This window comes from Orcinus orca, chromosome 1 (assembly GCF_937001465.1).
Source record: "Orcinus orca chromosome 1, mOrcOrc1.1, whole genome shotgun sequence".
Taxonomy (NCBI): domain Eukaryota; kingdom Metazoa; phylum Chordata; class Mammalia; order Artiodactyla; family Delphinidae; genus Orcinus; species Orcinus orca.
The window spans coordinates 32,635,629-32,663,347 of NC_064559.1; the positions used below are offsets into that span (position 1 = coordinate 32,635,629).

The 27,719-nt window shown below is 49.6% G+C and overlaps 2 protein-coding genes across 9 annotated transcripts; both read right to left on the minus strand.

Moving 5' to 3' along the window:
* Window positions 1-1,444: 1,444 nt before the first annotated feature.
* ADIPOR1 (adiponectin receptor 1) lies at window positions 1,445-14,714 on the minus strand. 4 transcript variants are annotated; one of them, XM_033415943.2, is made up of 9 exons: window positions 14,560-14,693; window positions 9,540-9,689; window positions 8,716-8,950; window positions 6,952-7,068; window positions 5,757-5,928; window positions 5,124-5,310; window positions 3,970-4,157; window positions 2,621-2,814; window positions 1,445-2,274 (listed from the first exon to the last, which is right to left on the minus strand). In XM_033415943.2, the coding sequence occupies exons 3-9, from the start codon at window positions 8,854-8,856 to the stop codon at window positions 2,146-2,148; spliced, it is 1,128 nt and encodes a 375-aa protein (XP_033271834.1). In that variant the 5' UTR covers window positions 8,857-8,950; window positions 9,540-9,689; window positions 14,560-14,693; the 3' UTR covers window positions 1,445-2,145. The 4 variants fall into 4 exon arrangements, with proteins under 4 accessions (XP_033271834.1, XP_004285430.1, XP_012394365.1 ...); XM_004285382.4 differs by lacking the exon at window positions 9,540-9,689 and having other exon boundaries at window positions 14,560-14,714; XM_012538911.3 differs by lacking the exons at window positions 9,540-9,689; window positions 14,560-14,693 and adding an exon at window positions 14,109-14,510.
* A 2,594-nt stretch (window positions 14,715-17,308) lies between these two features.
* On the minus strand, window positions 17,309-22,489 carry LOC101287705 (NADH-cytochrome b5 reductase 1). Of its 5 annotated transcripts, none has more exons than XM_004285381.4 (9): window positions 22,368-22,489; window positions 21,912-22,061; window positions 21,725-21,797; window positions 21,099-21,205; window positions 20,728-20,857; window positions 19,985-20,068; window positions 19,021-19,106; window positions 18,448-18,547; window positions 17,309-18,118 (listed from the first exon to the last, which is right to left on the minus strand). In XM_004285381.4, the coding sequence occupies exons 1-9, from the start codon at window positions 22,380-22,382 to the stop codon at window positions 17,946-17,948; spliced, it is 918 nt and encodes a 305-aa protein (XP_004285429.1). In that variant the 5' UTR covers window positions 22,383-22,489; the 3' UTR covers window positions 17,309-17,945. The 5 variants fall into 5 exon arrangements, with proteins under 5 accessions (XP_004285429.1, XP_033271836.1, XP_049562987.1 ...); XM_033415945.2 differs by having other exon boundaries at window positions 22,305-22,441; XM_049707030.1 differs by lacking the exon at window positions 17,309-18,118 and having other exon boundaries at window positions 18,461-18,547; window positions 18,969-19,106; window positions 19,930-20,068; window positions 22,305-22,448.
* Window positions 22,490-27,719: the final 5,230 nt, after the last annotated feature.

A 27,719-nucleotide genomic window follows, 5' to 3' on the forward strand; every position in this document is an offset into this window, starting at 1 on the left:
TCTGCGGCACGTGGGATCTTCCCAGACCAGGGCTCGAACCCGTGTACCCTGTGCCACCAGGGAAACCCCAGAACCAGCATTTTTTAAATGAAGTAACCTAGGATAGATATCAGATGCATCTCACATTGTATTGTTTCATGTAATGTTTGAATGTTGTAACATGTATACTCCACCATGTCCAAAGTGGTCCTATGGTTCCACCAGCAGCATCTGGTCTGCTTCACATCCATACCAACACTCAGTCTTAGGACTTTTAATTTGTGCCAATCTGATAGGAGTAAAATGGTTTATCAGTTTGGTTTTAATTTACACTTCCCCGATTACCACTGGAGGTAGAGATTTGTTGGCCTAGTTGGATTAGTTTTAAAAGGATCACTTGTTCTCCTAGTTGTACAAACTTGACCCTTAAAGTGAACCCAACTCTGCAACTCAATAAGATTCCCATGTGGGGACTTCCCTGGTGGTCCAGTGGGTAAGACTGCACACTCTCAGTGCAAGGGGCCCGGGTTCGATCCCTAGTCAGGGAACTAGATCCCGCATACATGCTGCAACTGAGTCCACATGCTGCAACTAAGAAGTCTGCATGCTGCAACGAAGATCCCTCGTGCTGCAACTAAGACCGGCATAGCCAGAAATTAAATTAAAAAAAAAAAAAGATTCCCGTCCAATGCCTACACTAGCTCAGAAGTGACTACTGCAGGCCTTTTGCATCCAATGAACAGAACTCGTTGTCAGGCTGGGGAAAATTTGCAAAGGCACAAAAAGCCATGGAATAACCTCTTGAAGAGACCTTAATCAGGGCAGTTTTAAAAGAACTAAAGTCTAGAGTATTAATATCATGTAGTAGACCTTTGATGCTCACAAGGCAGGTATCTTCTTTTTTTTTTTAATTTTATTTATTTATTTATGGCTGTGTTGGGTCTTTGTTTCTGTGCGAGGGCTTTCTCTAGTTGTGGCGAGCGGGGGCCACTCTTCATGGCAGTGCGCGGCCTCTCACTATCGCGGCCTCTCTTGTTGTGGAGCATAGGCTCCAGACGCGCAGACTCAGTAGTTGTGGCTCACGGGCCTAGTTGCTCCACAGCATGTGGGATCTTCCCAGACCAGGGCTCGAACCTGTGTCCCCTGCATTAGCAGGCAGATTCTCAACCATTGCGCCACCAGGGAAGCCCGGTATCTTCTAATTACTGAACTCTACTGCAGCACGACACCAACTTCTCCAGGAAATGTCTGTGCGCTAAGTGGAGACACGTAAAGCGGCCTGGAGCAGCACGTGCTAGGAGTTCCGTTAGGCTCATTCGCTGGCCCGCACACGCCAGCCTGTCAATACCTATGATTCAGATTTGTGCCTCAGCAGAATCTGCAATGATTTTACTGGTTTTAATCCTTTGGACTTAATCCTTTGCAAATAGCTGAGACCACACATGTTAAATCTTTGAATGCCAAGTGTCTTCTGTACTCTTTTATTATCATCATAGTCTTTGCATCAAGATACATAGCAATGATAGCAGGTTTCTTTTTAAAGCTTAGTATTAAATATTAAATATCTTTCCCCACTTTAATTTTACATTACTCTGCCAAGAAAACATTAAAACTCAAGTTATTTGAAGCCTGGACACACTTCCATGATTAGCCAGCTGTGTAAAAGTTGGTGGCTTTGCTCTTCCTGCTGTGTGAGCAAGTCCAGGCCCTAGAAAGATGGACGAGGTTGTAACTGTTTCTCAAAAGTGTGCTACAAAAACGGATGGCCTGTTATAAGCCAGGTTACAAAGTCAAGACAGGGGTGAGGGAGGGACAGTTTCTTCCAGAAACAGAATTTCTGAAGAGTCCCAGTCCATCATTTTTCCCCAGAACGGTTGGAGGAGGGGTAAACTCTCAACATGAGCTTCAAAGCCCCGTCTCTGTGAGGGGACAGTAGTCGCCTTACCGAGGGGCGTGCGGCCACGTCTGCCCATCCCCACTGCTCTCAGCGAGGGAATGGAGAGTTTATTGCCCGGTGAGTGTGAAGTGGGCTGAAGCTCGGTTGGTTCTGAATTCTCTAAGAGGTTTCTTCTAGAAACAAGACAACTCAGACTCTTCCTCTCACTTCAGCAAAGAAGTTATTTTAAAAGCACTTGGGAAGTTCCTGCTGTGCCCTTGCGGGGCGGCTCAGAGGAGGGAGTCGTCAGTACAGCCCCCTTCCAGGCCGTATCGGAACTCCTGAAGGTTGGAGACCCCGTAGAAGTGGACGAAGGCGGCTGCCACCACCAGGACGTGGAAGATCTGATGAGACTGGAACTGCAGGAACACAAGAGAGGGGCTTCAGGGTGACGGCACGGAAGGCTGGAGGCAGTGGAGAAGGCACTCGCCTTTCCTCGTTCCTCCCTAAAGTTTTTTACATCATAAAAGTGATAGATTTGTTGGAGAAAAAAAATTTTTAAGCCCTGTCAGGGATACGCCAAAATGTTACTATCGGTCACTCCCCTCCCCGCCATTCTCCCACCTACATGCATGGACATGCATGTAGGAACTCGTGTGCACCCCCAGACACTACCTGACCCATGTCTCTCACTGCCTCTGACTCCGAGCTCTACCTGTGGGCCGGTCTCACCACCACAGGCCCCACTGAAGTGTCGTTTCTTACCCATATGTCGAATTTTCCAGGGAAGAAGCGCTCAGGAATCCGCGCGGCATAAAGGCCGGCTCCGGTGATGTACATCACAGCCATGAGGAAGAACCAGCCCATCTGGCCCACCGTGGTGGCCTTGACAAAGCCCTCCGCGATTGTAAAGTGCATGGTGGGCACGACGCCGCTCAAGCCAAGCCCCAGGAACACCCCTGAACAAAGCAGACACAAGAGCGTCAGGCATGGAAACAGTACCGCTTGGAAGGCACTGCTGTCTCACTCTGATGAGCTACTTTCTGGTGAACAGTACATGTTTATTGGAAATTTAGCGCAAGATGGAGAACACTCAGCAGACACTTCTTTAACATTCAGAATGGGAAGAAGGCTGTGTAGATGCTGATATAGCTATTCCCTCCTAAGGAGCGCCAAGAACAAACGTCTCACATTCTTCACTATCCGTGAAGCAGCCGAGGCGACCATGTAGGTCAGAACTTCCTGATGGCTGCCTTGGGTACAGAACTGACATGGTGAGGCCTCAGGTAGTTTGCCAGCCAGGGAGGAGCAAGACAGGTTTCCCATTAAGGTCAGGACCCTGACCTCCTGAGGAGACAGAGAGACCCAGACTGGAAGTCATCAGTGGCCACTGGACACAAAGTAAGTAAACGGACGGACAGAATGGGTGCCGGCTCAACACCACGGCCATACACGCAACCGCAGGGCAGGGACTGCCTCTCCGTTTCTGCAGACGGCCTTGGTAAAGCATCAGTCTGGCACATGGTCGGCACTTGATGAATACTTAATTATTTTAAATGAAGGTTAAAACACAGCAGATGTTAAGTCTAAAGGGACCGAAGACTAGTGCTAATCGATGTGTTGCTGCGAGTAATAAAGCTTGAGTCTGGATGAGACAACAGGAAGATGTTTATGCTCACAGCCATCATGTTACTTGGTAACAGTGTTTATGCCCAGGGTATTTTACTTACCAAGCCAAGCCTTCCATTCCTTAGTAAAATAACTTTGGGTGGTTTAATTTTAGCCCCTTGGTTTGAGCTCAGCGACCCTCAGGTTACTAAAATGACTGCTTTGTACATTTTTTAACTTCCTCAAACCAAATATAAGAGCAGTCATTTCTATACTTGTAGCTCATTGACCAGGTTGGTAATTATCTGTCCTATTAACATTTTACTGAAATAGTATGAAACCTGGGGGAGAACTGAGCTTTGAAAATGCACGCTGTTTTGAAAGTTCTAAACACAGATCAGTTCTAAACACAGATCAGTTCTAAACACAGGTCAGGGCCCAGGGTTGACCCCCTTGGACTCAAGGTCCAAATACCTATGAGGTTTCCACTCTGTCTTCCGACCCACCTGCTCTTGTCTGCCGGTGCTTAGGAGTGGCAAACCGGTCCCACTGGGCCACAATGATGGCAGAGATGCCCAGGACACAGACGCTGGAGAGGTAGATGAGCCGTGGCTGCGGGGAGCAGTAGAAGGAGTAATAGAGCCAGGGCACGAAGCTCCCCATGATGAGCAGGGCGATCCCTGAGTAGTCCAGCCTGAAAAAAGCCACAGAATGAGCGGAGCGGTGGGAGAAGTGAAGAGCTCCTAGGGCTTTCTGTTCTCCAGCGGCTCTCAGACGTGACCGCCCCCAGCCCCTCACTTCCCATACGATCTGTCCTATATCCTGAATCAAAACCCCATGAGGTCAAGCACTTCTATTTTGCAGTGGAAAAGTCTGAACTGTATCCCTTTCCCCTGGCTGTGAACAGCTACATCCCCCTCATGGATACTTAAATTCAGGAATTCCACCATATTCCAGCCAGTCTCCAGCTTCCACGCAGGAAGGGCTCTGAGTATTCCCCAGTTCGGATAGGTTGAGTTCTAAAAACAAAACCCTTAAATTGGGAGTATTATTAAGGTGTACTGTTCTGTTTTAGTCGACTTCTTAAAGATAAAAATGTATTCTTGTTACTGGTGTTACTGAGAAAAACAAAATAACTCACCATCACCTCCAAAACCACCACCACCACCAACAAAAAAAGCAAACAAACAGAACTCCAGGCTCAGAACTGGGGAATAAGGAGAGCCTTAGAGGATGGACATCTGGGGCTTCCAGCAATAGGCGGGCAGCAAAGATAAGCTTCACTGGACCGGTGGGTCGGAGCTCCAGCAGGACGGAGCACAGAAACTTTGCCACGCCCTGAACGGCTTGGGCCACCAGGAAGGTAGGACAGGACTGGGTACTCGGTCCGAGAGAGCAGCCCACTGGTACTCCAAGTTTCACAAAGGGCAGCACTGCACAGGGAGAAAATATACCCACAACTGGGCTCCATCTGTTAAGGAGGCTGCAGTGAAACTTCTCATGAAGGACTTAAGAGAAAAGTTTCCTGATCCTCTTATACCAGCAAAACAGAAAGCCCTTCCTCTGGCACATCAGGGAATCTTTAGGAGTTGCTGGAGTTTCCAGGACGCTGCCAGGACCTGGATCACAAGGTGTCCCTACCGACGATCTTCTCACTCACTTGGAAAAGGTCCGAGAGACCTTCTCTGAGTGACAATAGACGGTGTGAAAGAGCCAGGAGAAGCTGAGGCAGAGCACCGCGCCCAGGAAGAACATCCCGAACACCACCTTCTCCTGAAGGGGGGCCATGAAGTACATGTTTGGTCTCAGCATGGTCAGGATTCCCAGAAAGAGAAACAGCACAAAACCTACAGGACGGAGAGAAAAGAGGCCTGAGGAAAAAGGGAACGTGTGATGATTTAAGCCAGCATTAAAGCTACAGGCTGAGCTGTGGGCACCGCAGTCGACAACTTCCGGAGAAAACGGCACCCGTCACACAAACCCAGACAGAAAGAGCATCCTCTGAAATGCTGGCGTTTTGTTTCTACTGCGGGGACTGTGAAGTGGAAGGAGCTGCCTGCACCGGGGATGGTTCTGACCACAGAGGACGTCATCTCCTCCGCTTCTAGGCCCCCCCACCCCCGCCTTACAGACCAGCGACGAAGGGCCCAGCAAGCTCACTGGTAGTTTAAAGGCACGATGCCAGCTGTCAAACTGTCACAACAACGTTGCTTTTCTTTCCCATGGACAAAGGCTGTACAAGTGCTGGCGTTTAAGGAGACAGAAAGTCCAATCCTCCACCCATACCACTCACCAAGCAGGTGGGTCCAGATGTTGCCGGTCTCCGTGTGGATGCGGAAGATGCTCTGGAAGCAGGCGCGGAAGGAGGGCATGGGCGGCCTGTGGCCGTGCAACAGGTAGTCGTTGTCCTGCAGCCAGTCGGGGAGCACATCGTATGGGATGACCCTCCAGCGCCCCTCCCAGACCTGCAACCACACACTCTCTGAGCGGGGCCCCGAGGACGCGAGCCGCCCCAAGGACAAGGGGTGAAGGAGAGCGTCAGGCTGGCTCCAGAGGGGCCCAGGGAACGGTGGGGCCAGCCTGAGGCCAGAGAAGCCAAGACACAGCACGAGCGAGGTCGCCCCAGGACCGACGACTTGTGAATGGCTTTGTTCTGTGTCATGATAGTTCACCTGGATACGCTTAGGTAAGTAGATAAGTGTTTCTCAGTCTTTAAAGAGAATATGGCAGGACCTCCCTTCAGCTACTTGAGTTTTAAAATTCAGTAGATGTAGTGAATGAAAACAAGGAAATAGAAATTATATATATGGTTTTAAAAATATACATTTACCCCTCTGCCCTCTGCCCCCGGAGACTCTGGTGGCCGCCTGTCCATCCTTTCCCCCCTTTAGATACTACGTTCTCACTGGGTTGAGCCTATGACTTTTCAAAGCAGGGCTTCTTAACCTGGGACGTATGGACAATGGACTGTGTTGGAAATTTGGATGGAAAAAAATTTTTATTTTCAATCACTTCTAACTAAATTTAACATTTCCCCCAGTTGTAAGTGTGAGCAAGTCTAGTATTAGAATTTGTGACTCTGTCACCAATAGAAATCACAGATATTTTCATACACTAGTTTTGCAGATATCAAAATATTATTTCTACTGATTACCACTTAGAAATGATAAATTCTAATAAAATACATTATAGCTTGTCATGCATAGCTAACGTATTAATAAAGGTGCCGTGTTACTGTATCACATTCTAACATTTTGATGACTGCCAAAGGGACTAATAGCAAAAACAGGTAAGAACTCCTGTTTTAGAATATATTCTGAGCAACGCCAACACAGTAGGCAGTAAAAATTTAGCCAGATTCCCCTTGATTTACTTCACCGTAAAGGAAAGCAAGCCCACGCACAGGAGCGAAAGCTCTTCCCCCCAGGGCGTGCCCGCCAGGTGCGGGGAGCCCAGGTGAGCCTGCCCTCCCCGTTCCAGGACAGGACCTTGTACACAAACTCCTCCATCTTCTCCATGGCATGGTGGGCTTGCAGGGGCAGCGTCAGCACCCGCACCTCCTCCTCCTCTTCCTGAGGCACTGCACGTACCCGCTCTTCTTCGGCCTGCAGGAACGAAGGAAACACACACACACCCCAGGAGTTCCCTAGTCCAGAGTGAGCGATCCAGAGAAACCCCAACTCACTGCTCTCTGCCCAGCGTCTCTCCCACACACCGGCCTTGTGGCCTTTTCTCCTACGGCATGACAGTGCACGAGTTTACAACTCCGTAAATGCTGGAGCGAAAGCCCAACGCAGCACATGGGGGACAGACGGATGGAGACCGGCACCCGAGGCACACGGGACTAGCGCACCAGGCCTACATGCTCTGCAAGTCCCAAAAGCCCACCCTCATCGCTAACACAGCGGTTCTGAACTTGCCCCATTTTCCCGAATATTTCTCTCTTCCAGATCACTGAATGCTCAAAAGAATGAAAAAGACGGCGTTTCAGAGATTCCCCTAACAATTTAAATCTGTGCAGTTCTCTGTTCACTGGCTCTGGGGGTGCCACGGCGACTGAAACTCTGCATCCACAGCAGCTCCCAGGAGGAGCAGGGCCTCAGAACTGGTTCCGGAAAGAAGCTGCAGGCCCTCCTGAGCTGCACAGAAGCCTGACACACAGCGTGCAGTCCGACAGCCCTCACCTCCCAAGGAGAGGCTCCGGGCCGTGTGCGGACAGCAGCTCCTCCTCCCGGCTGTTCTTTCCCCTGTGATGCTTCCTCTTAGATTTCGCGACACAGACTGATGCAGACCCGTCTCCCTCTCCGTAACGGAGTCCTTGGTTTCACTCAGGGTGGCAATGCTACTGCAACTTTGCTCAGGCAAAATGAAAAGACCACACCGATGTGCATGAAGCGCTGCCAGGTGCTTTCAGGAAGGGTGGGCCCTGCTCCCCCAGCCCCGCCCCTCGGTGACACAGTAAGAATGAGATGGAAGAGCAGGACAGGTGCCTCCCGGGTGCAGCGTCCATACCAGCCTGTGGCGGCTACTTCCAAGACTCTCTCTCTATGAGAGAGACTTCCACCTTGTCAAAGCTACACGTTGGCTTTTTTTAAACATCTTTATTGGAGTATAACTGCTTTACACTGTTGTGTTAGCTTCTGCTGTATAACAAAGTGAATCAGCTATACATATATATACATCCCCATATCTCCTCCCTCTTGCATCTCCCTCCCACCCTCCCTATCCCACCTCTTTAGGTGGTCACAAAGCACCGAGCTGATCTCCCTGTGCTATGCGGCTGCTTCCCACTAGCTATCTGTTTTACATTTGGTAGTGTATATATGTCCATGCCACTCTCTCACTTCGTCCCAGCTTCCCCTTCCCCCTCTCCGTGTCCTCAAGTCCATTCTCTACGTCTGCGTCTTTATTCCTGTCCTGCCCCTAGGTTCTTCAGAACCATTTTTTTTAGGTTCTATATGTATGTGTTAGCATATAGTATTTGTTTTTCTCTTTCTGGCTTACTTCACTCGCTACAGGGGTTTTTGTTTGTTCATTATACGAAGCCTAATCTTGCCTGACTGCTTCAACCACAGACAGGCACTGGCCACTTGCAGGATTTCAGGTCTTGTGCTAAGCACTGGGGTATAAGCAACCGCTTAGTGGGAAAAACAGATAAAAAGAGCTACACTACAGCGTGATGAGGACTGGGGTAGGGAGAGTCCCTTTGGGAGACCAACAGGGGAGAGGCGGGCCCTGGGGGGACAACTTACTTTGGTTGGGCTGGCGACGCCCCGCTTGCCCTGCTCCTCTAGCAGGGGGCCCAGCTCAGCCAGCTCCACTGTGTCCGCCTCCCTGTTCCCGGCAGGAGCCCCACTGCCCTGGGCCACCACAGGTCCTTTGTGAGAAGACATCTGGCTGGTACCTCAATGCTCTGCGGCTTCAGCTTGGGGAAAGGGTGGGGTCTCTCGGCCCCAGGGGGCAGAGAGTTCCTTGTGATGGAAGACACTGAAAGCAAACACAAACACCAAACACAATACACAGGGACTAAGACACAGCCCCTGGACTCACAGCCCCTCCAGTCCTAGAGGCCAGTTAAGTGCTGTTGTTCTCCTCTTAACTATCACCCTTTACTTGGAACCTCACTAATCTTAAAGATAAGGCTGAAAACCTAGTTGCTTGCCTCCAAAGGATTTGTTTTTTGCACCCAACGGTCACCACAGAAGAGCAGCTACCCACCCGCAAGTCCCTCCCAGGCGCACGGAGCGGCGTTTAGCCCACCAGCCCCAGAGCTAGTCTGCCCTGCAAAGTCCTGGCCCTGAGACTCAGGAGGCAGACGAGGAGGCCGACACCGGCTGTGACCGCTGCGAGGCCCCCGGCTTAGACGTGAGCTAACTGCCGACTGAACTCGGTGGGCCTTACCTACAAATGCTGACACGTGTGCCTCGCACACAAAAGGAACTCGGCTGTGGGCTAGGTGCCCAGTGGTTAGTTTCTCTGCCAGGTCTACTACTTCTCTTATAGGATCACAGCCCGGGTTCGACACCTGGACAGCAAGCTTTCCACACAGCCGCCCCTCACAGCAGCAATAACTTGCCTGGATGCGGGAGGCTGAAGGCAGGAGGCAGCCCAGCCTTGCCCTCTGCCACCAAACAACCGGCTCAGCGAGTTGTCCCAGTAGCCATAGCTGATGACCTACGCCCCATTCAGACGAGTTTTTCAGAGACCTGAGACAGGCACATAGATCCTCTAAGGAAGTAGTCTTTAATCAGGTCCCAGGGAGATGAAGGCGTATGGAAAGGAGGGGAAAAGTGCCCCAAGATTTCCAGCCCCGCAACAAAGGCGTTTCCTGCTCGCAGCAGGAGGAGCCAGAATATCCACATTTTCTTGCACTGGGGTCACCTGAGCCCCGAAAAGCACAGGGCAGTGCAAAGAGAGCCAGGCAACACCTGCACTCGGGGCGAGCTGCATGACGGGGAGGAAACGGAAGCTCGGGCAACCCACACCTTTCCTATGGGCAGTCAGCACAGCCCTGCGCACCGTGTCCGTCCCCGGTGGCTGTTCAGACATCCACCTTTGGCATCTTGTACCAGTTCTTTGTTTACCCAACAGTGATCTCAATTCCTTCTCAGGGATTATCATGCGATATATGCAGTCAGGTGAGGGCAATCCTCAAGTTTGAAAACAGTCATGCTACGCTCAACACACCAAGCACAGCTGAAAGCTACTGGCAGAGCTGGTTCAAGAGAACAGACGCCCATAACTCAGTGCACGCAGACCTGTCTTCGGTGTCAACACACAGGCAGTTCCTCTTCCTCCAAATGTGCAAGACTCTGACAAGAGAGACGCCAGCCCATAGTCATAGCCAACAACTGAGCCCAAGGAGAACAGGAAATTGGAGGCCTCTGAAACCTCAAGAGATAGGCAACCCACGTAAGCAGAAACATTGGGAAATCTTTCTCAATAAGCTGACCACAAAACATATTTCCTCAAAGTGAAGTACTACTGAATAAACAGCTTAAATAAGAAATAATTTATACTGGGGCAAAAACATAAATAGCTTTGGGCATCTTGGAGAAGTCTGAAAAGGGGAATATACTCAGCTATTCTAGAATACTGCTGCCAGTATTTGAGGGGTGGCCATTAAGGCTTAAGCCAGATATATAGATACAGATATTCTCGGGTTCTGGGATACAACACTACATGGATCACAAATTTATACATATCCCTGATTTTGGTCAGAACACGTATTTCAAAATGAATGAATGAATGAATGAGGCAGCATTCCAGGCAAGAAGCATACGACCTATTAGCTTCTGTTGCTAGCTAAGGGTTTATGGACTTGTGCTTGTAGGGCTTCCTCCTGTCCCTCTCCCCAGAGTAAGCCAACACATTCACTGAATACTTAACAAATGTATTTAGGGCCAGCACCCTAAGGCACTTTAAGGTACTGTGCAAAATACAAAGTTGAACAAGTTAAGTCATTGTCTTGGAAGAGCCTGTAATCAGATGGCATAAGGTAATCTGTGATATGTACAAAACCAGTGATACAACTGCACTGCTCCAGGAGGACAGTGGACGGAGAACCCCTAAACTAGGATGGCCACACACTAAGTTCAGTTACTTTGAGTGCTGTCATGTCACCACAGTGAGCAAAGTCCACTGTCCAGCTGGGTCTTCTAAACTGTAACAACACAGGGACAGGAAAGGGAGAGAGAGGGGTCGGAGGTGTGGCAAGAAAGAAAAGCCAATGATGAATGCTAGGACCTGAAAATATCACTTGACAGAGTGGGCCACTCACAAACAGCTGGGAATTACTGCAAGCAAGCGTTTCAGTTTCTACTATATACCACCAGCCTCCGCCCCTAAAGTGTTAAGACTGACTCTGGGAACCTCAGGAGAGCGGAAGGTACTTCAGCTTTCTACTAGCTTTCCTATCCTTACCTATTTTAGAGGAAACACATTTTCCCTCAAACTCGCCACACCCAATATAGCAATTATAATTGGGCCACACTGCACTGAGTGCATTTTTGATGGGATTTCTTCAATTCACGCTGATAAATCTTTACCACTAAGCTTTCCAGCTGGATAACCCTATGACACTAGAGAATAAAGCTGTGGAGGCGGGGAGGCGCTTGTGCTCCTATAACTAAGATCATCTGGTGCCAAACTAGGGAAAGGACTGATTCTTAACTGCCAGCATTTACTGGTGAGTTTATTTAGCTCACACTTTTGGAGACATTTATTTTGTGAACCAGTTCCCAAGTTTTCCAGGCTACAGCACACTCCTTCCCTGGAGTCAAAGGCACAAAACTTCTTCTAGGAGTTTTTAATCTGGGGTCTCTGGGCGCTCAGAGGTTCCATGGGTAAGCTCCATCTTAGGCCTACATGACTCACATTGTTCTAAAGCAAGGCTAGCCTAGCAGTAAAGACAAAGAACACAGCCATCTTCTCCTCTATCTGCTCTCTTTCTTAGGGAAGGTGCTTTCATAGCACTGCTGGGGGGTAAATGAGTCAAGGCAAAGACTTATGTTTGAAAACTATCAAATTGCAGTAAGGGAGCCTCAGCTTTCCTATTTGATCACAGTGTCACTGACTTAGAGTCTGCAGCGAAAAATCACAACGTAGCTTTCTTTGTAGCTCTTCTCCAGATAAAGCTATCCCAACAGAAGGGGTCTGTTTTTTTTGATCCCAGAGACAGGTAAGCTTTTCAAATGCCATGACAAAAAGAAAAAAAGTAAAGTATACAGGAATATGAAGGCGTTTCGTACCAGTCCTTGTTTTTAATACCTGGCTTTTAAGTAAATGACACATATATGGCCACTATAGTTACACATTATAGTGATAACTTTATACTGTGAAAGCCCAGATGAAACAAAAGCAAACTAGGTGCACGTCTAAAAGCCAATCACTTGGAATCAGTTTGCCTAGAGGGCACTTTCAAGGATCTCTTCAATCCAAGATAGCTAAAACTTTATGAACATTAATCACGTCCCCAACATTTCTGAGCGGGAAAAGGGAATCAACTTTGAGTTCAGTGAGAGGAACAAAGTCCAGTGGGTGCCATGAGGGACAAATGGACATTAAGGACAAAATGTAACAACTTTGATGAGTACCAGCACCAGAAAATACCCCACTAGTATTAATAAAGCTTCTGGATTTAAAGATGACTGTTTAGTTCACCAGCATGATCACAAGTAGATGGGACAGGAGACTGTAGCAAGCGTGTTAAAGACTTTCCGTGTGGCTTTATAGTAAAGGAGTCAAGGAGATTTCTTAGGGAAAAATAGAGAAAAAACTTTCGGGCCGAGAACGAAGTTCAAATGTCTTTTATCCATCTGCGAATACTATTGATTATACAAAACACACGTGGCACTGTCCGGCTACAGAGAAGGCAAAGAGACCAGTTAGTGGCTTCGCATGGCTGCTGGCCTCTATTTTAAGAGGAGGCAGTAACTTCTGTTTTCTACTAAAACCACTACAAGGCTAAATGCCATAAAGTGCTGGAGGAATTCAGAAGAAAAGCTCAATTTTAGTTGGAATAATCAGGAAAGGTATGGTGGAAGATTTTAAGAAAGGATCTTGATAAGTAAAGATGCGATCCAGGCATTCCAGAAGGGTAGTGCTATGAACCTAGGCAGGCTTGAAAGAACAAAGTCCCCAGGGCAGTGAATAATCCACCTTCCATAAGGAAGTCTTGGAAAGGTAAAATGAGGCCAGACTTAAGAAACTGGAGACAGCCTAAAAGCCCACCTACGGTGGTGCACTTTATCCATTAGCAATGGGGAGCCTACCGGGTTAAGGCTGCGCCCCTGTCTTGAGTTTCCTTCCTAGTTGCAGGCAAAGTGTTTGCTTACAATTTCTGTTTATCCCCTGGGGATCATGTAATTTCTTGGCCACTGAGCATGGAATGCTTTCAGATTCTACTCAGAAGTTAGGTATAGTTTTGTGGAGGTCTAACCCTAAGACGTTGCTCACAGGGAACAAGATTGATTCCCCAAGTATCAACCACTATAAGGTAACACAGAAGTTACTCCTGGGATAAAGAAACTTAGTGGCTGCAAATTGGGAACTATTACCCTGACGCTGCAACCTGTCTGACACCACCCTGCCTAAGTTCCTAGTACTGTATGGATGCTGAAAAACCTAAGGAACAACAGTTGCTCCATCACCGGTGCCGCAACCCCTATTAAGAGAGAAAAGCTGGAGACAGATCCCAAGATCACTTCGTTTCAGAAAAGAACCAGCCATTACAGCGTTCGCTTGAGTTAAGTCAGTGGCCTATATAGTCCCTGCTGTGTTTTCTAGCCTTTCTTCTACATACTGGGGGGAAACTGGTTAATCCAGCTAAGTACTTAGTAAGCCTCCTGTTGCTCCTCTGACACCTGAAACTATGTAAATGAAATTCGCCTTGTCAGTTTCCCTTTCGCCAATGTAGCACCAGAAACCGAGGAGAAACATACCTATTTTCTTCAAACTCGAAGGCTTGACCAAAAATCTCAAACATAGGATGGCATCAATGAGAGACTTCTGAGGGAATGAAATTCCGTTTTTCCCTAACGTACTTTAGGTTTTGCTCACATTGCAGCTTTTGGAACTACCTTAAACAAAGGCAAATTGTCCACCAACGTCCCCTTCTCCCCCATCAAGGTGGGCGCACACTCACGGTCTAGGAACCTTGGAGCTCCTCAGGCCACCACAGGCGGGTACTCCCAGCCGAGAGGCGGTTCCGCGACCCAGGCCTGCAGCCCCTCCGCGCTGGCCTCGCGCGGCGTTGGGACCAGGCTCAGCTCCGGCCTGGCGGGCCCGAGTCGGAGCCCAAACCCGGACGTCTCACCCCGACGACTGGGAGGCACGGCAGCCGCCGCCGCGGCTGTTGGCAGCGGGGGACGCGGCGCGCACGGGAGGGGCCACGAACGTGGACACCCGACGCGGAGTGGCCGGAGGCGCGGCCGGCTTCGGGCGGGGGTCTCGGGGCCCTCGGAGCCCTCGGGACGCCTGGGCAGGCCGGCTCCACGGCTGCCGCCTCAGGCCCACGCCGAGGCTCCCGGGGGTCCTCGCGCTCCGGTCGACCCCCGCCCTCCCACCCGCTCGCCGCGGAGCCCCGGGAAACTTACGGCAGGCGGCGGGCTCTGCTCGGGGCCGCGGACCCCGCGCTACATCCCGCGGCGCTAGAGACGGCCTGTGGCCGAACGGCCCGAATCTTCTGCGCCCTCCCCGCGCCGGAAGGGGCGCGCAACCGCACGGCGTCACCTCCGCGGGAGCGTCACGTCCTCACGGGCGCTCCGCCCCCTTGGCCTCAGCGAGGCCCAATCACAGGCCGGCTTCTCAGCCCCGCCCCGAGCGGGACCCGCCCCTCCATCTGGCCCCGCTCCCTCCAGCCCGACAATCTTTCCTCAGTCCCAATCACAGGCCCGCTCCCTCGGCCCCGCCTCCCCATCGCGGGTCCCCGCCCCTCCTGACGGCCCCCGCCCCCTCCGCGGCTCGGCGGTGCCTCAAGTCCCAATCGCAGGTCCTCTCCCCTCGGCCCCGCCTCCTGCGCTCGGACCCCGCCCCCTCGCTCTGCTCCAATCGTAAAACCCCCTCTCAAGGCCTTGCGGGGACCACGCCCCCAAGTTGCAAACTAGGGCGCGTGATGGGGATGGAATTTCAGGGAATTAGACCGAACCCTGCGAAGGAATGCCGAATTTCCTACCCTGCACCTAGTCCTCTAGGCTGGGCACTTCTTAATCTCTCTTTTTCAACCTCATGGCTCCTCCCTCCCTTCCGTAAATATTTACTGAGCGCCAGTCGTGTGCGAGGCACGAGGCAGGCAGGCTCCTGGTTAGAAACAGCGCGGCGGCGCTGACTGGTCTTCCTCGGGGACTCCCTGCTCCGCCCCGGGCTCCCGCTGCGGCCAGAGGGCGACCGCGGGGTGCTGCAGCCCTCGCCTGGGCGACTGACACTTCTTACTTCTCCCAAGGCTGGTACGTGACCAGTCTATTCTAGATGCAGAGAGAAGGTACTTTAGTATGATCCTGTATGGATGCTTCAGGGCAGTGGGATTAATTCTGGTGCTGGTTAAAAGCGTAGCAGGCTCTGGAGTCACATAGACCCAGGCTTCTGTCCCTGGCCAGGCTCTCACCTTGAGCACGTTACCGAACGCTCCACATCATAAGTACCTCGTCTGAAAAACAGGAATAAAATAGTGCTGTTTCACTGGCTCTTTGTCAGGATTGAGATAATTTATGCAGGCTCTTAGTTTGATGCTTGGCAAATCGTAAATGCTTCACAAACCTTAGCTATTATGTGCTGCCCGCTGTATAAAACCCTCAGAAACGTGTGCTGTCCACAGGACTGAGTGTGTTTCTCAGCATGGCGTTACCAGGCTCTTACCTGCTCCCAGGCCTCGTCTTCCTCCACTTTCCCTCTGGCATTTGGGGCTCAATGAACTTGCCTGGTTCTCCAAATGTGAACTTCTCTTCCGCTCCTCAGGCTTTTGCACATGCTGGTCTTTCTGTTGGATTGCTCATGCCCCCATTCTCTGCCAAAGGATCCAAGCAACTTACAATTCCCAGTTCTAGGTTTGGCTTTGGATTGAGACAATCCTAGCTTCATATTCAGGCTCTGCCAGCCACTGACCAGCTGTATGACCTTCTGCATATCCTTAATCTCAGACTCACAGGATTATAATAAGGATTCAATTACACAATGATCATTTAGCACAGCACCTGCTACAAGGCTGTTAACTAAAAAACTTCTTTTCTTCTCTTCCTTCTTCTCAGAATCTTTTCCAAACCCTTCCCATCTGCACCTTGTATCTCTTCTATAGTATTAACCACATTGTGTTGTAATTATTTATCGCTGTCTTACTCTAGATGATGAGTTGTTTGGGGTCTAAGAACAGTCTTGGGCATGGTTGAATCCTCAGGACCTAGCACAGTGCTTGGCATGTGGCAGGTCCTTAATGTGGATAAGGCAGGAACCCGTGCGAGACAAGGAATGAGCTTCTGTGTGGGAAAGTCTCTTTGCTGGGCTGCTTCACTGTGTGAGCCCAACAACCCTAGGCAAGATTTTCCTTTTTGGAGGTGAGGCAGCCGAGTGTGTCTCACAGAGCCCAGTACACACACACACCAGCTGATCAAGACATGTCTGATGGAATACCAGTAACACAATTTAGTGATGGTTCTACCCTGGGGAGCGTCCACAAGCCTTTCTTCCAGGGGCCCCAGGGGAAGCAGTACACAGTTCCATGCAGAAAAACAATGCCAACCTTCCTCCTGACCTGATGCATTGTTCTTTTCCAGTGTGATTAAGAGAAGATCTGAAGAGGTGGCCCTGGTGTGACGCTGGGAGGGAGTGGACTGGGCCAGGCTGTTGGAGCAGGAGAAGGGCGGTCAGGACAGATGTACCTGGGGGCCAACTCTGTCCAGGCACCAACCAGTCTGGCTAGGGCTGGTGGTGTCAGGTTACTTTTTAAAGGACAAGGCTTCTCTTCCAAATAGAAAGACAATACCTTGACTTATTTGCCAGGTACCCTGAAGGATAAATGCAGTGAAGAAAGGGCCAAGAGAAGGAAGGAGGGAAGGAGTGGCCAAACCAAGGACCACTGTGAGGGGTACCTGGGCTCCAAAAGCTTCCCTCTCACTTGTATTCTCCTTCCTCCACCTTAGAAGTTCTCCAGGGAGAAGCTGAGCTTCTGGCTCTGCAGAGACAGCTGCTAAGATGAGTGTGGAGTTTGGTGGCGGCTCACATTTCAGCACAGGGTACAACCGCTCAAAGGTTCTTTGGAAGACCCGGGGGAAATTCTGTGCTGGGAAACCCTTCCTCCCAAGATTCTCAGGCATGAATAGCCTTGGAAAAAAGGACCCCAGACACAACCACCGCTTCGGTAGAACACAAGGGCCTTAGCCCCATTTATTTGCATAAGCCAGAGGTTTCTGCCACAGTAACAGTCTTAGATCGTGGGGAGCCCTTTCCCTCCAGCCTCGGCAGGGGCAGAGGGAGACAGACACACAAACACATCTTTCAGATCCCTTTCTCTGAGGTCTGAAGAGACCATCTCCTCCTCTCCTGTTGCCTCTAAAAGATTAGCTTTCTAAGTCTGCACCCCCCACCGCACACACAGTCTGCTATGGGTTAAGCACCAAATGTTAAATCAAACCCATTAAACAGGTTGCTCTTTAACCACAGACACAAAGAAGAGTGTGATGCCACGAAGGAACTGGCCAGTCTTGGAACAAATGTACGTGCTCCCTTCTTTCTGACCCATGGAAGAGTCTGCTCCTTGAGCCTGACCTGGATGTTTCATCACAGGGAGACTGGGGAGCCTTCCAGGAGATGACTCGGCTTTGGCCCTCTTCCACGGCTATAAGGATGTTGTTCCCGCAGGGACCATCCAGATTCCAGCTCCGGAGAAAGACGAAAAGGCTGACACTGTCGGGAAGGGCATCTAGGGCTTATAGCATTTGAGGGCTGACTGGGGGCAAGTGCCGGCAGCGGGACCAGGGAAGTGAGGGGATGCTCAGTAGGTAAATCGCATCCTTTGCGAGTAGCCCAGTTTGTCCAAGTTGGGGTGGCAGGCCAGCTGCACCATCGCAGGTGGCCCACAGAGCAGCAGCAGCACATCCTCCCCTGGGGCGGGCAGGTGCTCCTGGATCATGTCGGCAGACACAAAGCCCTTGCTGTAGGCCCAATCTGCATGGGGAGAGGAGAGAATGACACTCCAGATCCATGCTGGCAGTGGGGTGCAGTGCGGGGCCGGGGTGGGGTGGTGGCAGTCCAGAAAGGCTCCTGAGAGGGTACAGAGCTGTAGCGGCAGCTGGACGGGTCTACTCAGCCTGCTTCAGCGGCACGGCCAGCCCTGCACCCACCCGGTAAACAGGAACCGCGGGGAAGAGTCCAGGAGACCACTGTGTCCATGAGCTCAGAGTTTGGCAGTGTCGGGCAGGGTCGGTTTCACTGAAACCAGAACCCACAGATGGGCGAGGCCCTGATTTGGGGATGTCCAGAAATGGGGAGGGTACCTTCTGGGGGGTGATCCAGAGTGAACCAGAGCGTAAAGTGGTCGGGGTGTCGGGCCTGCAGCTCCTCTAAGTCCTCCCGTAAGATTATGTCCTTTTCAGTCTGAAATGAAGAGGAGAAGCAAAGTCTTTAGGAACCTTCTCAGGTTCCTAAGCACAACAACATAAAGTTCTCTGCTGTAACAACTTTCCAACCAGGAAAGAAAAAGAAAATTGAAGTTCTAGGGAATAAGCGAGGGTTTTAGGGAGCTAGGATGAGGGGAGGGAGAGGGGAACAGCCTTTATTTACACAGTATGAAGGAATAAAGACAGAATATTTAACAAAGGAGACTCAAGGAGCAAGTTTCTATACTCAGGACTAGACTCCTTAAATGTTTTCTTTTTTTCTTTCCTTGCGGGCCAGGGAGGGAATGTGGCTCAGTGCTCTGTCCTCCTTATTGTGGAAGAGGACCCTCTACCCGCAGGGAGGCCTTGGCCAGAGGCTGAGCCAGGCACTGGGCTCGTTTTGCCTGTTGGTACCATACCTCTCCCCACACAGTAACTCTGAAGTCCCAGGACTGAGAAAAGCAACGCAACCTGGTTGGCAAAAAGCAGAAAGCACTGGGTTGGATCTTCTGGGTCTTTCAGGATGGCCTGGATCAGCTGCAGCATTGGGGTGATTCCTGCACACAGATGCCCCACGGTGAGATGCGGTGGCCACCCTCCCCATCCCTGCTCCTTAGCTGCCCAACCCTTTCATCTTAATTCTACTCACTCACCCCTTCACTCTGTTTTCCTTTGTGTCCTAATTCTCTACACTCCCCCTGTGTCTTCACAGCACCTACATTTCTGGACAGATAGGCCCTTTACCCCAAACTCACTAAAATTCATATCTTGTAGGTGAATTGTGGTCACGTGCTCAAAATTCACATAAATTCATATTGCTGAAATCCTTCTAAGGAACCAATCCAAGACTCTCTGGAAGTCCCTTGGAGGCTAAGGCTCCAGTATCACAGATGACTGCAAGTACCTACTGATTCAATGCTGAGATGCCTGGAGCCCTGGACATGCAGGTTAAGTGCACGTGCTTTGGAACTGAGCAGAGCTGCACACTAACCCTGCCTCTACCCATGTGGAAATGATTCAACCTCTCTGAACCTCTGTGTTCCCGTCTGTAAAATGGGAAGGCTTGTACCTATGTCACAGACACATATAGAGTCCCCAGAGTGTCTAACATGGGGAAATGTCCAATGTTAATTTTCTATCTTCTCCACTGTCCTATTCTTAGCTGCTTCTCTGTTCTCACCTAAAATTTATTAGATTCATTCCATCTGAGGTCTCCGGAGAGCCCACATGATTTGTTTCTCTCATTCTGTCAGTTAAAATAGATTTTGGGGGGTTTCTACCTCATTATGATTTTGTTTTGCAGCAACTGGGGAGCTCTAGGCATTGCTGGGAATGCCCTGATTAAGTCTGGCCATGATTACCAAACCTTCTGAGGGTCACCTGGAAGCTGCCACGGCAACAGTCACAATGGTGGGAGGGAGCAGGGAACAAGAACCTGTGCCGCCGGCAATCATTCCCAGTTTCCTGGCCACTCGCGGTTCTGGTGGAGACTTTTTGTTGGGCTGAATGCTAAACATCCCTGAGAAGTCAAGTGGAGAGAGGGGTGAAAGAACAGTCAATTCAGGAAACTAAGTAAACAAATGCAAAATCGAAAATATGTCCCAGGCCAGTTCTGCAGCTGCTGTGGAATCTGATCCTGGAGCTTAGGTGTTGAGCCAGCCCTGACAACAAGACACTTCAGGGGCAATGGGGCCAGGACTGTCTGTCCCATATTATGAGCTACGAGTCAGTTTAGGAACACACAGTGAGTCATAAGCTAACTCCCACAGAGGGTCACTCCCTGCTCAGGGCGACAGGCATGAGGCCAGGTGTGAATCTATTTTCCCAAGTGGCACAGAGCAGCTCCCAGGCTTGCTAATGCACCCAGCTGTTCCCACTGGAAGGGCTGAACGTAATCTCTGGCTCTCTGCATAGCTCGGCCTGAGGGGCAGAGAGAAAGAGAGGCCCGCGTTTGCATTAGTCATCTCCAGGGCTGTCACAGTGGGTGAATTCATGTGGATGGAGAACAGATCCCTGTGTCAAGAGGGGCTGAGGAACACGCCTTTCTATAACGTCAGGGCTGTGTTTACAGGAGGGGCAGCTGGCCTTTACCCACGTGCACACACACACATGGACACACAGAACCACACCGTGTGGAGAGGACGCCGGGCACCGGAGACGTGGGAGCTAGGCCGTTACCTTTCCCAGCGTAAGTGAGCAACCCATTTGGCCCCCGAAACTCCACCATGTCCCCAGTCTTCAGGCTATCCAGGTACTGAGACATCTTTCCCCCCTCAGGAAATTTGGGGTGCACACCCTTCAGGTAGACCTGATAAGACAGAATGGAAAGTACTTTGTTTGGAATGTCCCTGGTTTCTGAGCCCCCTGTTGACTGAACCTGCCTGAAGCAGGGCAGGGATGACACACATGCTCTCTCTTCCCATTCCACATACTTCCTTCATGTCCACAAAGGACACGCATCTCCTCCTATCAAACACATCTTGGAAGTTTCTACAGGTCCCAGAGGGAGAAGGATAAGGGGCTCCTGGGGCTCCTTCCAACCTTCTTACCTTGATGACAAGATCCACATAGCCTTGGTCCTCATCGCTGGTGATGGGAGTGTACGGCCTGATGACCAGGCTGCCATCGATCCGGGCAGAGAGGTAGACATGTTGGCCTGGGGACCACGTGCAGAGCTACATAAGGACTCCTGTGGAGGTGCTGCATTCCTGTTACCTTTCAAAATAATCTGGGAGGTTTGAGAGGACAGAAGCGTCTTGCTCCGTGCTGGGGTCCCAGTGAGCAACCAAGCAGGGAGGATTCACCCCTTTGAGCCCCCAGCTGGATCCCTCATAAACTCCCCTCTGCTGAGATTCTTATCAATGACTGCCCAGGACCTTAGCAGTGAGTTGAGGGTCTGGGCAATGGGGAAAAGATTAGTGCTTGCTTAGCGGGGATATAAGCAAATCCTGCAGGAAGGAGGGAGGACTGCTGAGAGTTGAAGATGTCTGGGGGCACAGAAGCCACACCCTAGAGTGGCCCAGGGCACCTCACAGCCTGGAGGATACGCAGCCTGGTGTGGAAAGGGTGATGGGGTGGGGAGGCACAAGACTGAAGCAGCGCGTTTCAGGAGACCCCAGAAGGGGGCTCACCCTATTAGAATACCAGGGAAAGGAGCCCACGCCGCAGTTCTTACCCACAGGCAGCCCCAGAACGTGGTGGGCGGTGGGCAGGGCAAAGCGGAACCTCTTGGTGTTGTGGTTCACGGTCTGGAGGATGGATGACAAGCGTCTCACCAGGCAGGTCTGGTGTCGCCAACTCCCCGGGGCATCCCAACCACAGCCGAGCGGAACTCAGGTCCCCTCCGCTACTCCACAACTCACTGTCTTGTCTAGCAGTCGCAGCAGGTACTTCTCATTGGGGTCCAGGAGCGTGATCCGTGGCCGGCGGGACCTCCGCACCAGGTAGGAGCCCAGAGCCAGGCCGAGCAGAGTCAGCAGCCCCACCCCCAGGGAGGCCAGCAGGACTGGGCTCTGCGGGCAGAGGGGGCAGCGTGACCGTCGCGCCGGGGAAGAGCCCAGGGCGTGGGCGGTGACGGGCCCCTACGACCTGCACCCCGGGTGGCGACCCCGAACTCCAGCGCAGGAGCAAGCCGAGCTCAGGGGGCAGCCTGGGTGGGGTCCCCAGCCCGAGCGTGCGGTACCAAGACCCCGGCATCCAGGGCGGGTGTAAAGCCCTGCGGGGCGGGGTCGGCGGTGAGAGCCCCTGGTCCGGACCTGAGTGCCGGGAACCAGAAGGGGCGGAGTCCCCTGGTGCGGGATACGGAGCGAGGGTCTCACCGTCTGCAACCCCATCTTCAAGAGCCGCGTCCTCCACCTCGCAGCCAGCGCCCAGATCCCACAATGCGCCGCGGGGCGGGCAGGAGGCGGGGCATGGAGGGGCGGGGCATGGCTGGGCGGGGCCCGGTAGGGGCGGGGTCACTCCGCGCCCCACCTCTTTCCTCCGGACTCGGCTCCCAGGTACTCCTACAAGGAGGGGCTGCAGCTCCAGACCCTCCTCCCCAGCCTTCTGTTCCTGCTACTAAGACCACTTAGCGTCGAACAGGGAGGGAGTCCTGTCAAACGTAGAACCACACCAAGCTGGAACTGGAAATCTCCAAGTCTGCAAATTGCTTAGCAGGGAGGAATCTGGCGTTCAGAGAGAGACAAGCTCAAAGTAGAGCAGGAGGGCCTGAAACTGATCATTGTGTTGTCACGTTAGTTCTTCAAAGGGCAGACTTTCAACCAGAGGATTCACAGCCTGGCCAAGTCTCCTCGGGAATGACAGTGGCATCTTCATTTCCTGCTTCCGTGACTGGTTTTGCTCACATGGCCAGGCCCTCATGCCATCAGGCTCATTCAGGAGCTCCTTTTGGGTCCAGATCAAGCTTCTCATCTGGATCTGGGTTCTCCAGCCCCCGGGGCCAAAGACCTGGCTTTGGGGGCAGACTGGACTGAATCAGAACCTGGACGACTTCCTCAACTTCTTTCTGATTCCTGTCTACCGATAGATAAGTGCTATGAGGCATGTAATGTGCTTAACATGTGGCCTGTCATAGAACAAAACACTCAACAGATGTCAGCTGCTACAATGACTCTCTGCAGACAGTGATGATGCCCGGCTAGAGATTCGAGCTGAGCCCTGCTGGCAGCAGAGGCGGGGGACAGGAGGAGACGGTAACAGATGCTGAGGGCCAGGAGCCACACATCGGCCGAGATGCCCATTCCCTCTCATACCCAGTTCCCAGCCTGGTTGACGTTTGCTCTTTTTTTTTTTTTTTGCGGTACGCGGGCCCCTCACTGTTGTGGCCTCTCCCGTTGCGGAGCACAGGCTCCGGAAGCGCAGGCTCAGCGGCCATGGCTCACGGGCCCAGCCGCTCCGCGGCATGTGGGATCTTCCCGGACCGGGGCACGAACCTGTGTCTCCTGCATCAGCAGGCGGACTCTCTACCACTGCGCCACCAGGGAAACCCTGACGTTTGCTCTTGATTTCTCCTGAGGCCTCTCTCCCTAGCCTGTAGATAACCGTCTTCTTCTCACTGTGCGTTCACATGGTCTTCGCTCTGTGTGTGTCTGAGTTGGCAGCCTTTTTCTGTTTGGGTCAGATGGTAAATATTTTGGTGGCATACGGCCTGTGTAACAATTATTCTGCTTTGCTGTTGTAGCATGAAAGCAGCCATAGATAATACGTAAATGAATAAAAGTTACTACGTTCTAATAAAATTTTACTTACAAAAACAGGTAGTAGATCCTCATCCAGGATTGCCAAAATCCCTCAAATAAGCTGATACGCAACCCCTTACAGACCCACAGAAAAGTACTCAGAGACTGTTCTGGGAGGCCGTCCAGACTCTCCAGTCTGGATTTGGACACAGAGAGACACCCCCAAGTGACCCAAAGGACACTGCTTAGGTGACGAGCACTGACCTCCAGCCTACCCACCAGAGAAGTCACCTGATTCCTGCCCAGGCCTGCACGTGGCCCCATCCGCCACCATCCAGCCATGTTCCAGGCCAGCTCAGAATGGTCTTCACCAGACTGGACAATGCGTGGTGAAGCTCCAGGCTCAGAAGAGCCCCCTAATTCCAGCCTCCTGAGACAACCACCCTTCTCAGTCATGTATACGTCTAAGAAAGGTAAAAATTCCCATGTTCCATGCATTTTGTGTTGACCAGTAAAATGAAAGCAAAGTCTTAGGGTGAGGTTTCCGTTTAAAAATTCCAAAAAGAGCTTTTTCAGCTGACAAAAACCTTTTTTGCATTGGCCTGGTAATTCTTCTTTACCTTGTTATTTTGCCATGGCTCTCAATCAGACGCTATGTATATATTTGTTCAGCTGTTCTAGTTGTCTCCACTGAGAAGTTTCAAATTACCTAGATTGCTATTCTAAAAAAACTTTTATGTACGACTTGAAGAGATCTTCAAGACACAACCGTTAAATGCAAACACTCAGGCTTCAATACAGTAGATTCATTACAAAATTATTAATTAATGCAAAAAAAATCTACACATTTCTGTTCAGTGTAATTACAAATAAAGAAACTACAGAAGATTCTGTTACTGGTGGTTTGTCTGACTATGAACCCTATAAAAACTCTCCTGATTAAAACAACTATATATGTGACTCTGAAGGACATTGATTGTCTCTGTGTCCCACTGATTTTTCTCTTAGGTGACTTTCTTCTTGGCTTCTCCTTTGAGCAAAGTGACTGTAGGGAGAAACTTCCACAGTAGGTAAGACTTGGGTTTTGGCCTCAAATAATGTGGAGGTGACTCTTAGTTTTGCCTCTTTTAGGAATTTATATAAATGGGATCGTACAGTATGTGGTCTTTTGTATCTAGCTTCTTTTTTGCGTTATGTTTGTGAGATGTATCCGTATTGTTGTGAGAGTAGTTTACTCATTTTCATTGCTGAGTAGTGTTCCGTTGTATGATTAGATCAAATTTATTTACCCGGTGTACTACTGACGTTCATTTGGGTTGCCTCCAATTTGTGACCATTACAAATAATGCTCCTGTATACACTGTCGTACATGTCTCCTGGGGCACAGGTACTTGAATGAGTGTTTACCTAGGAATGGGATTGCCCCATCGTCAGGTGCACGATATTTGATGCAGTGGATTCTGCAAACAGTTTCCTAAAGTGATTGGGCCGGTTTGCACTTCCACCAGTAGTGATGAGAAGTCTTGCTTTTCCACATCAGAAGTTGACAAATATTTCTGTAAAGGGCCAGACAGTAAATAGTCTAGATTTTGTGAACTATACAGCCTCTGTGGCTGCTATTCAACTCTGGCCTTGCAGCATGAAAGCGGTCCTAGACAATGTATAGACAGTTGATCATGGCTGTGCTCCGATACAGCTGTGTTTGCAAAGCAGTTGGTGGACTGTGTTTGGTCCATGGGCCACAGTTTACCAATCCTTGTTCTCTGATACATCCTTTCCAACATGCGGCACTTCAGTCTTTTTAGTTTTAGCCATTTAAATTTTTATTTGCTGTTCCCTGAGGAGAAATGAGATGAGCTCCTTTTGAAACGCTTCTTCTTTTGTAAAGTTCCTTGTTGAAGTTTTTGGCCCACTGGGTTGCCTGCCTTTTTCTCATTCATCTGTACTAGTTCTTTATACATTTCTGGGTGGACGTTCCTTGTTCTATGTACTACAATACTCCTCCCACTGCGTGGCTTGCCATGTCTTTCTCTTCATGATGTTTCTTCATATGCCATTAAATTCAGCCTATATTGAAGATTTCTTTCCTTATATTTTCATTGCTTTTTGTTTCTTCTAGTTTACTAGATTCTTATGATGGATGCTCACCTGTTTAATTTTTAGTCTTGTTTATTTTATAATTTATAGTCTCACTTATTTTCACTTAAGCCTATAAATTTCCTTCAAGAACAGGATTAACTGCATGACCCAACGTTTCCTATTAGTAATTCCATTATGGTTCAGTTCTAAATATTTTCTAACTTCCATTACTATTTTTCTTTAGCTTATGAATTATTTAGAAATATGTGTGTATGTTAAAAAATATGGATTTAAAAATCTTTCTTTTTATCATTAATTTAGAAAACAGGTAGGTTAGAAGCTAATTGTATTGTTGTCAGTGAACTTGGGGTGTCACTTCAATGCTTCGGGACTTGTTGAGATGCTTCCCAGTCAATTTTCATGTATGTTCCATGTATGCCTTTAAAAAAATTATAAAGGATGCAATGTTCTATATGTGCCCATTGGATCAAGCTGGTTGATTGTATTCCAACCTTACTAATTTTGTTTTTTGGCTGGGGAGAGCATTGTAGATCTATCAGTTACTGAGATATGTTAGAATCTCCCACTACGATGGTGAATTTAGCAATTTCTCCTTGGGTGTTTTGTTAATACTAATTTTATCTCCTTGAGGTAAAGTCTACGGTTAAATACATTGTTTTAGCTCCCTAATAAGGTTCATCTTTCATCAAACAACCCCTAAGATATGTCTCGATCTTCTTTATCTCTGGTGATGCTTCTGTTTTTCTCCCCCTTAATGTCTGTCTTGTCGGATATCATTTATTTTAGTTGTATTAGCCAGGTATATCTTTTTTCCATGCTGTTTCTTCCAGCTTTTCTGTTATTAGGTTATCTCTTTTCTGTTATTAGGTTATCTCTATTAGGTTATCTCTTTTCTGTTATTAGGTTATCTCTCTATTAGGTTTTCTGTTATCTCTTATAAATAGGAAAAGCTGTATATTTTTTTAAATTAAGACAATCTTTTTTAGCTAATGAGTTTGGTTCATTTTCATCTATCAGGTAATATTTATATTTATGAATTTATGCTATTACATCAAGTATCTTCTACTTTTCTTTTTTCTCCCTCTCTTTTTGCCTTTCAGGAGACCTGGTTGAATTTTTCTTTTCTTTCTCATTACTTTTTTTTTTTCTCTCCCTTTCTCTGATTTTGGCAGTAAACACTCTTTCTAGCCTTTGGAGTTATCCTAGAAATTTAACGTGAATATTTTAACCTAATATTTGAAGTTAATACAATAATGATCTTTTTTTCTTCTGGTTCTCACTATGGTGTCTTATTTCCTTGTGTGTTTTGTGTTTTTGTTTTTTTTTTTTTTTACTATGAGCTTCTATTCTTTAGAACTTTGTGAGGATTCTTTGAGTCCTAAATGCTTCAAAAGATTTGTATTTGCCTTTTCCGGGCATCTTGGCGGAAATTACCAACTTGAGTGGTGGCCAATTGAAAATATTATCTTGGCTGGAGATTTTTGAGATCACCTCGTAGTGTTGATTCAGGTGGCTGCAAATCTACACAAGGGACAGCTTGTATTTGGGAATATCAGGGGAGGTATTTTCCCCTCTAGTAGATTTTGTTTCTGTCCCGTTCAGTGGTGTGTATTTTTCCCTAGTTCTCTCTGTTGAATGTGCAGCCCTTGCTGTTGCGTCTTTACGTGGTTGTCTCCTGTATCTTGAAATCCTAGGTTATCCTGACCTTTTCCCGTCCCTTGCACCCTGCTCAGCCCAGTGTCACAGGCACTTGACTAATTCCCTCAGGACAAAAGCCAGCTTCAGGCCTTATTTACCTATCTGGAGTCCTAGTTTTGTTTAATTTTTTGGTCTCTGAGAAATTCTCATATTGTTTTCATTCCAGTGATACACATAACAACGGCTTTTAAG

Coding starts and splice junctions, on each gene's coding strand:
- ADIPOR1 (XM_004285382.4), bottom strand. CDS start 8,856: ATGTCTTCTCACAAAGGACCTGTGGTGGCCCAGGGCAGTGGGGCTCCT. Junction 5,929..6,951: donor TGGAGGAGTTTGTGTACAAG/GTCCTGTCCTGG, acceptor GTGTGGTTGCAG/GTCTGGGAGGGGCGCTGGAG. Junction 2,815..3,969: donor GCACCGGCAGACAAGAGCAG/GTGGGTCGGAAG, acceptor TGCTTTGTTCAG/GGGTGTTCCTGGGGCTTGGC.
- LOC101287705 (XM_033415945.2), bottom strand. CDS start 22,382: ATGGGGTTGCAGACGGTGAGACCCTCGCTCCGTATCCCGCACCAGGGG. Junction 21,798..21,911: donor TGCGACTGCTAGACAAGACA/GTGAGTTGTGGA, acceptor TCCATCCTCCAG/ACCGTGAACCACAACACCAA. Junction 18,119..18,447: donor TCTGGATCACCCCCCAGAAG/GTACCCTCCCCA, acceptor CTCCCCATGCAG/ATTGGGCCTACAGCAAGGGC.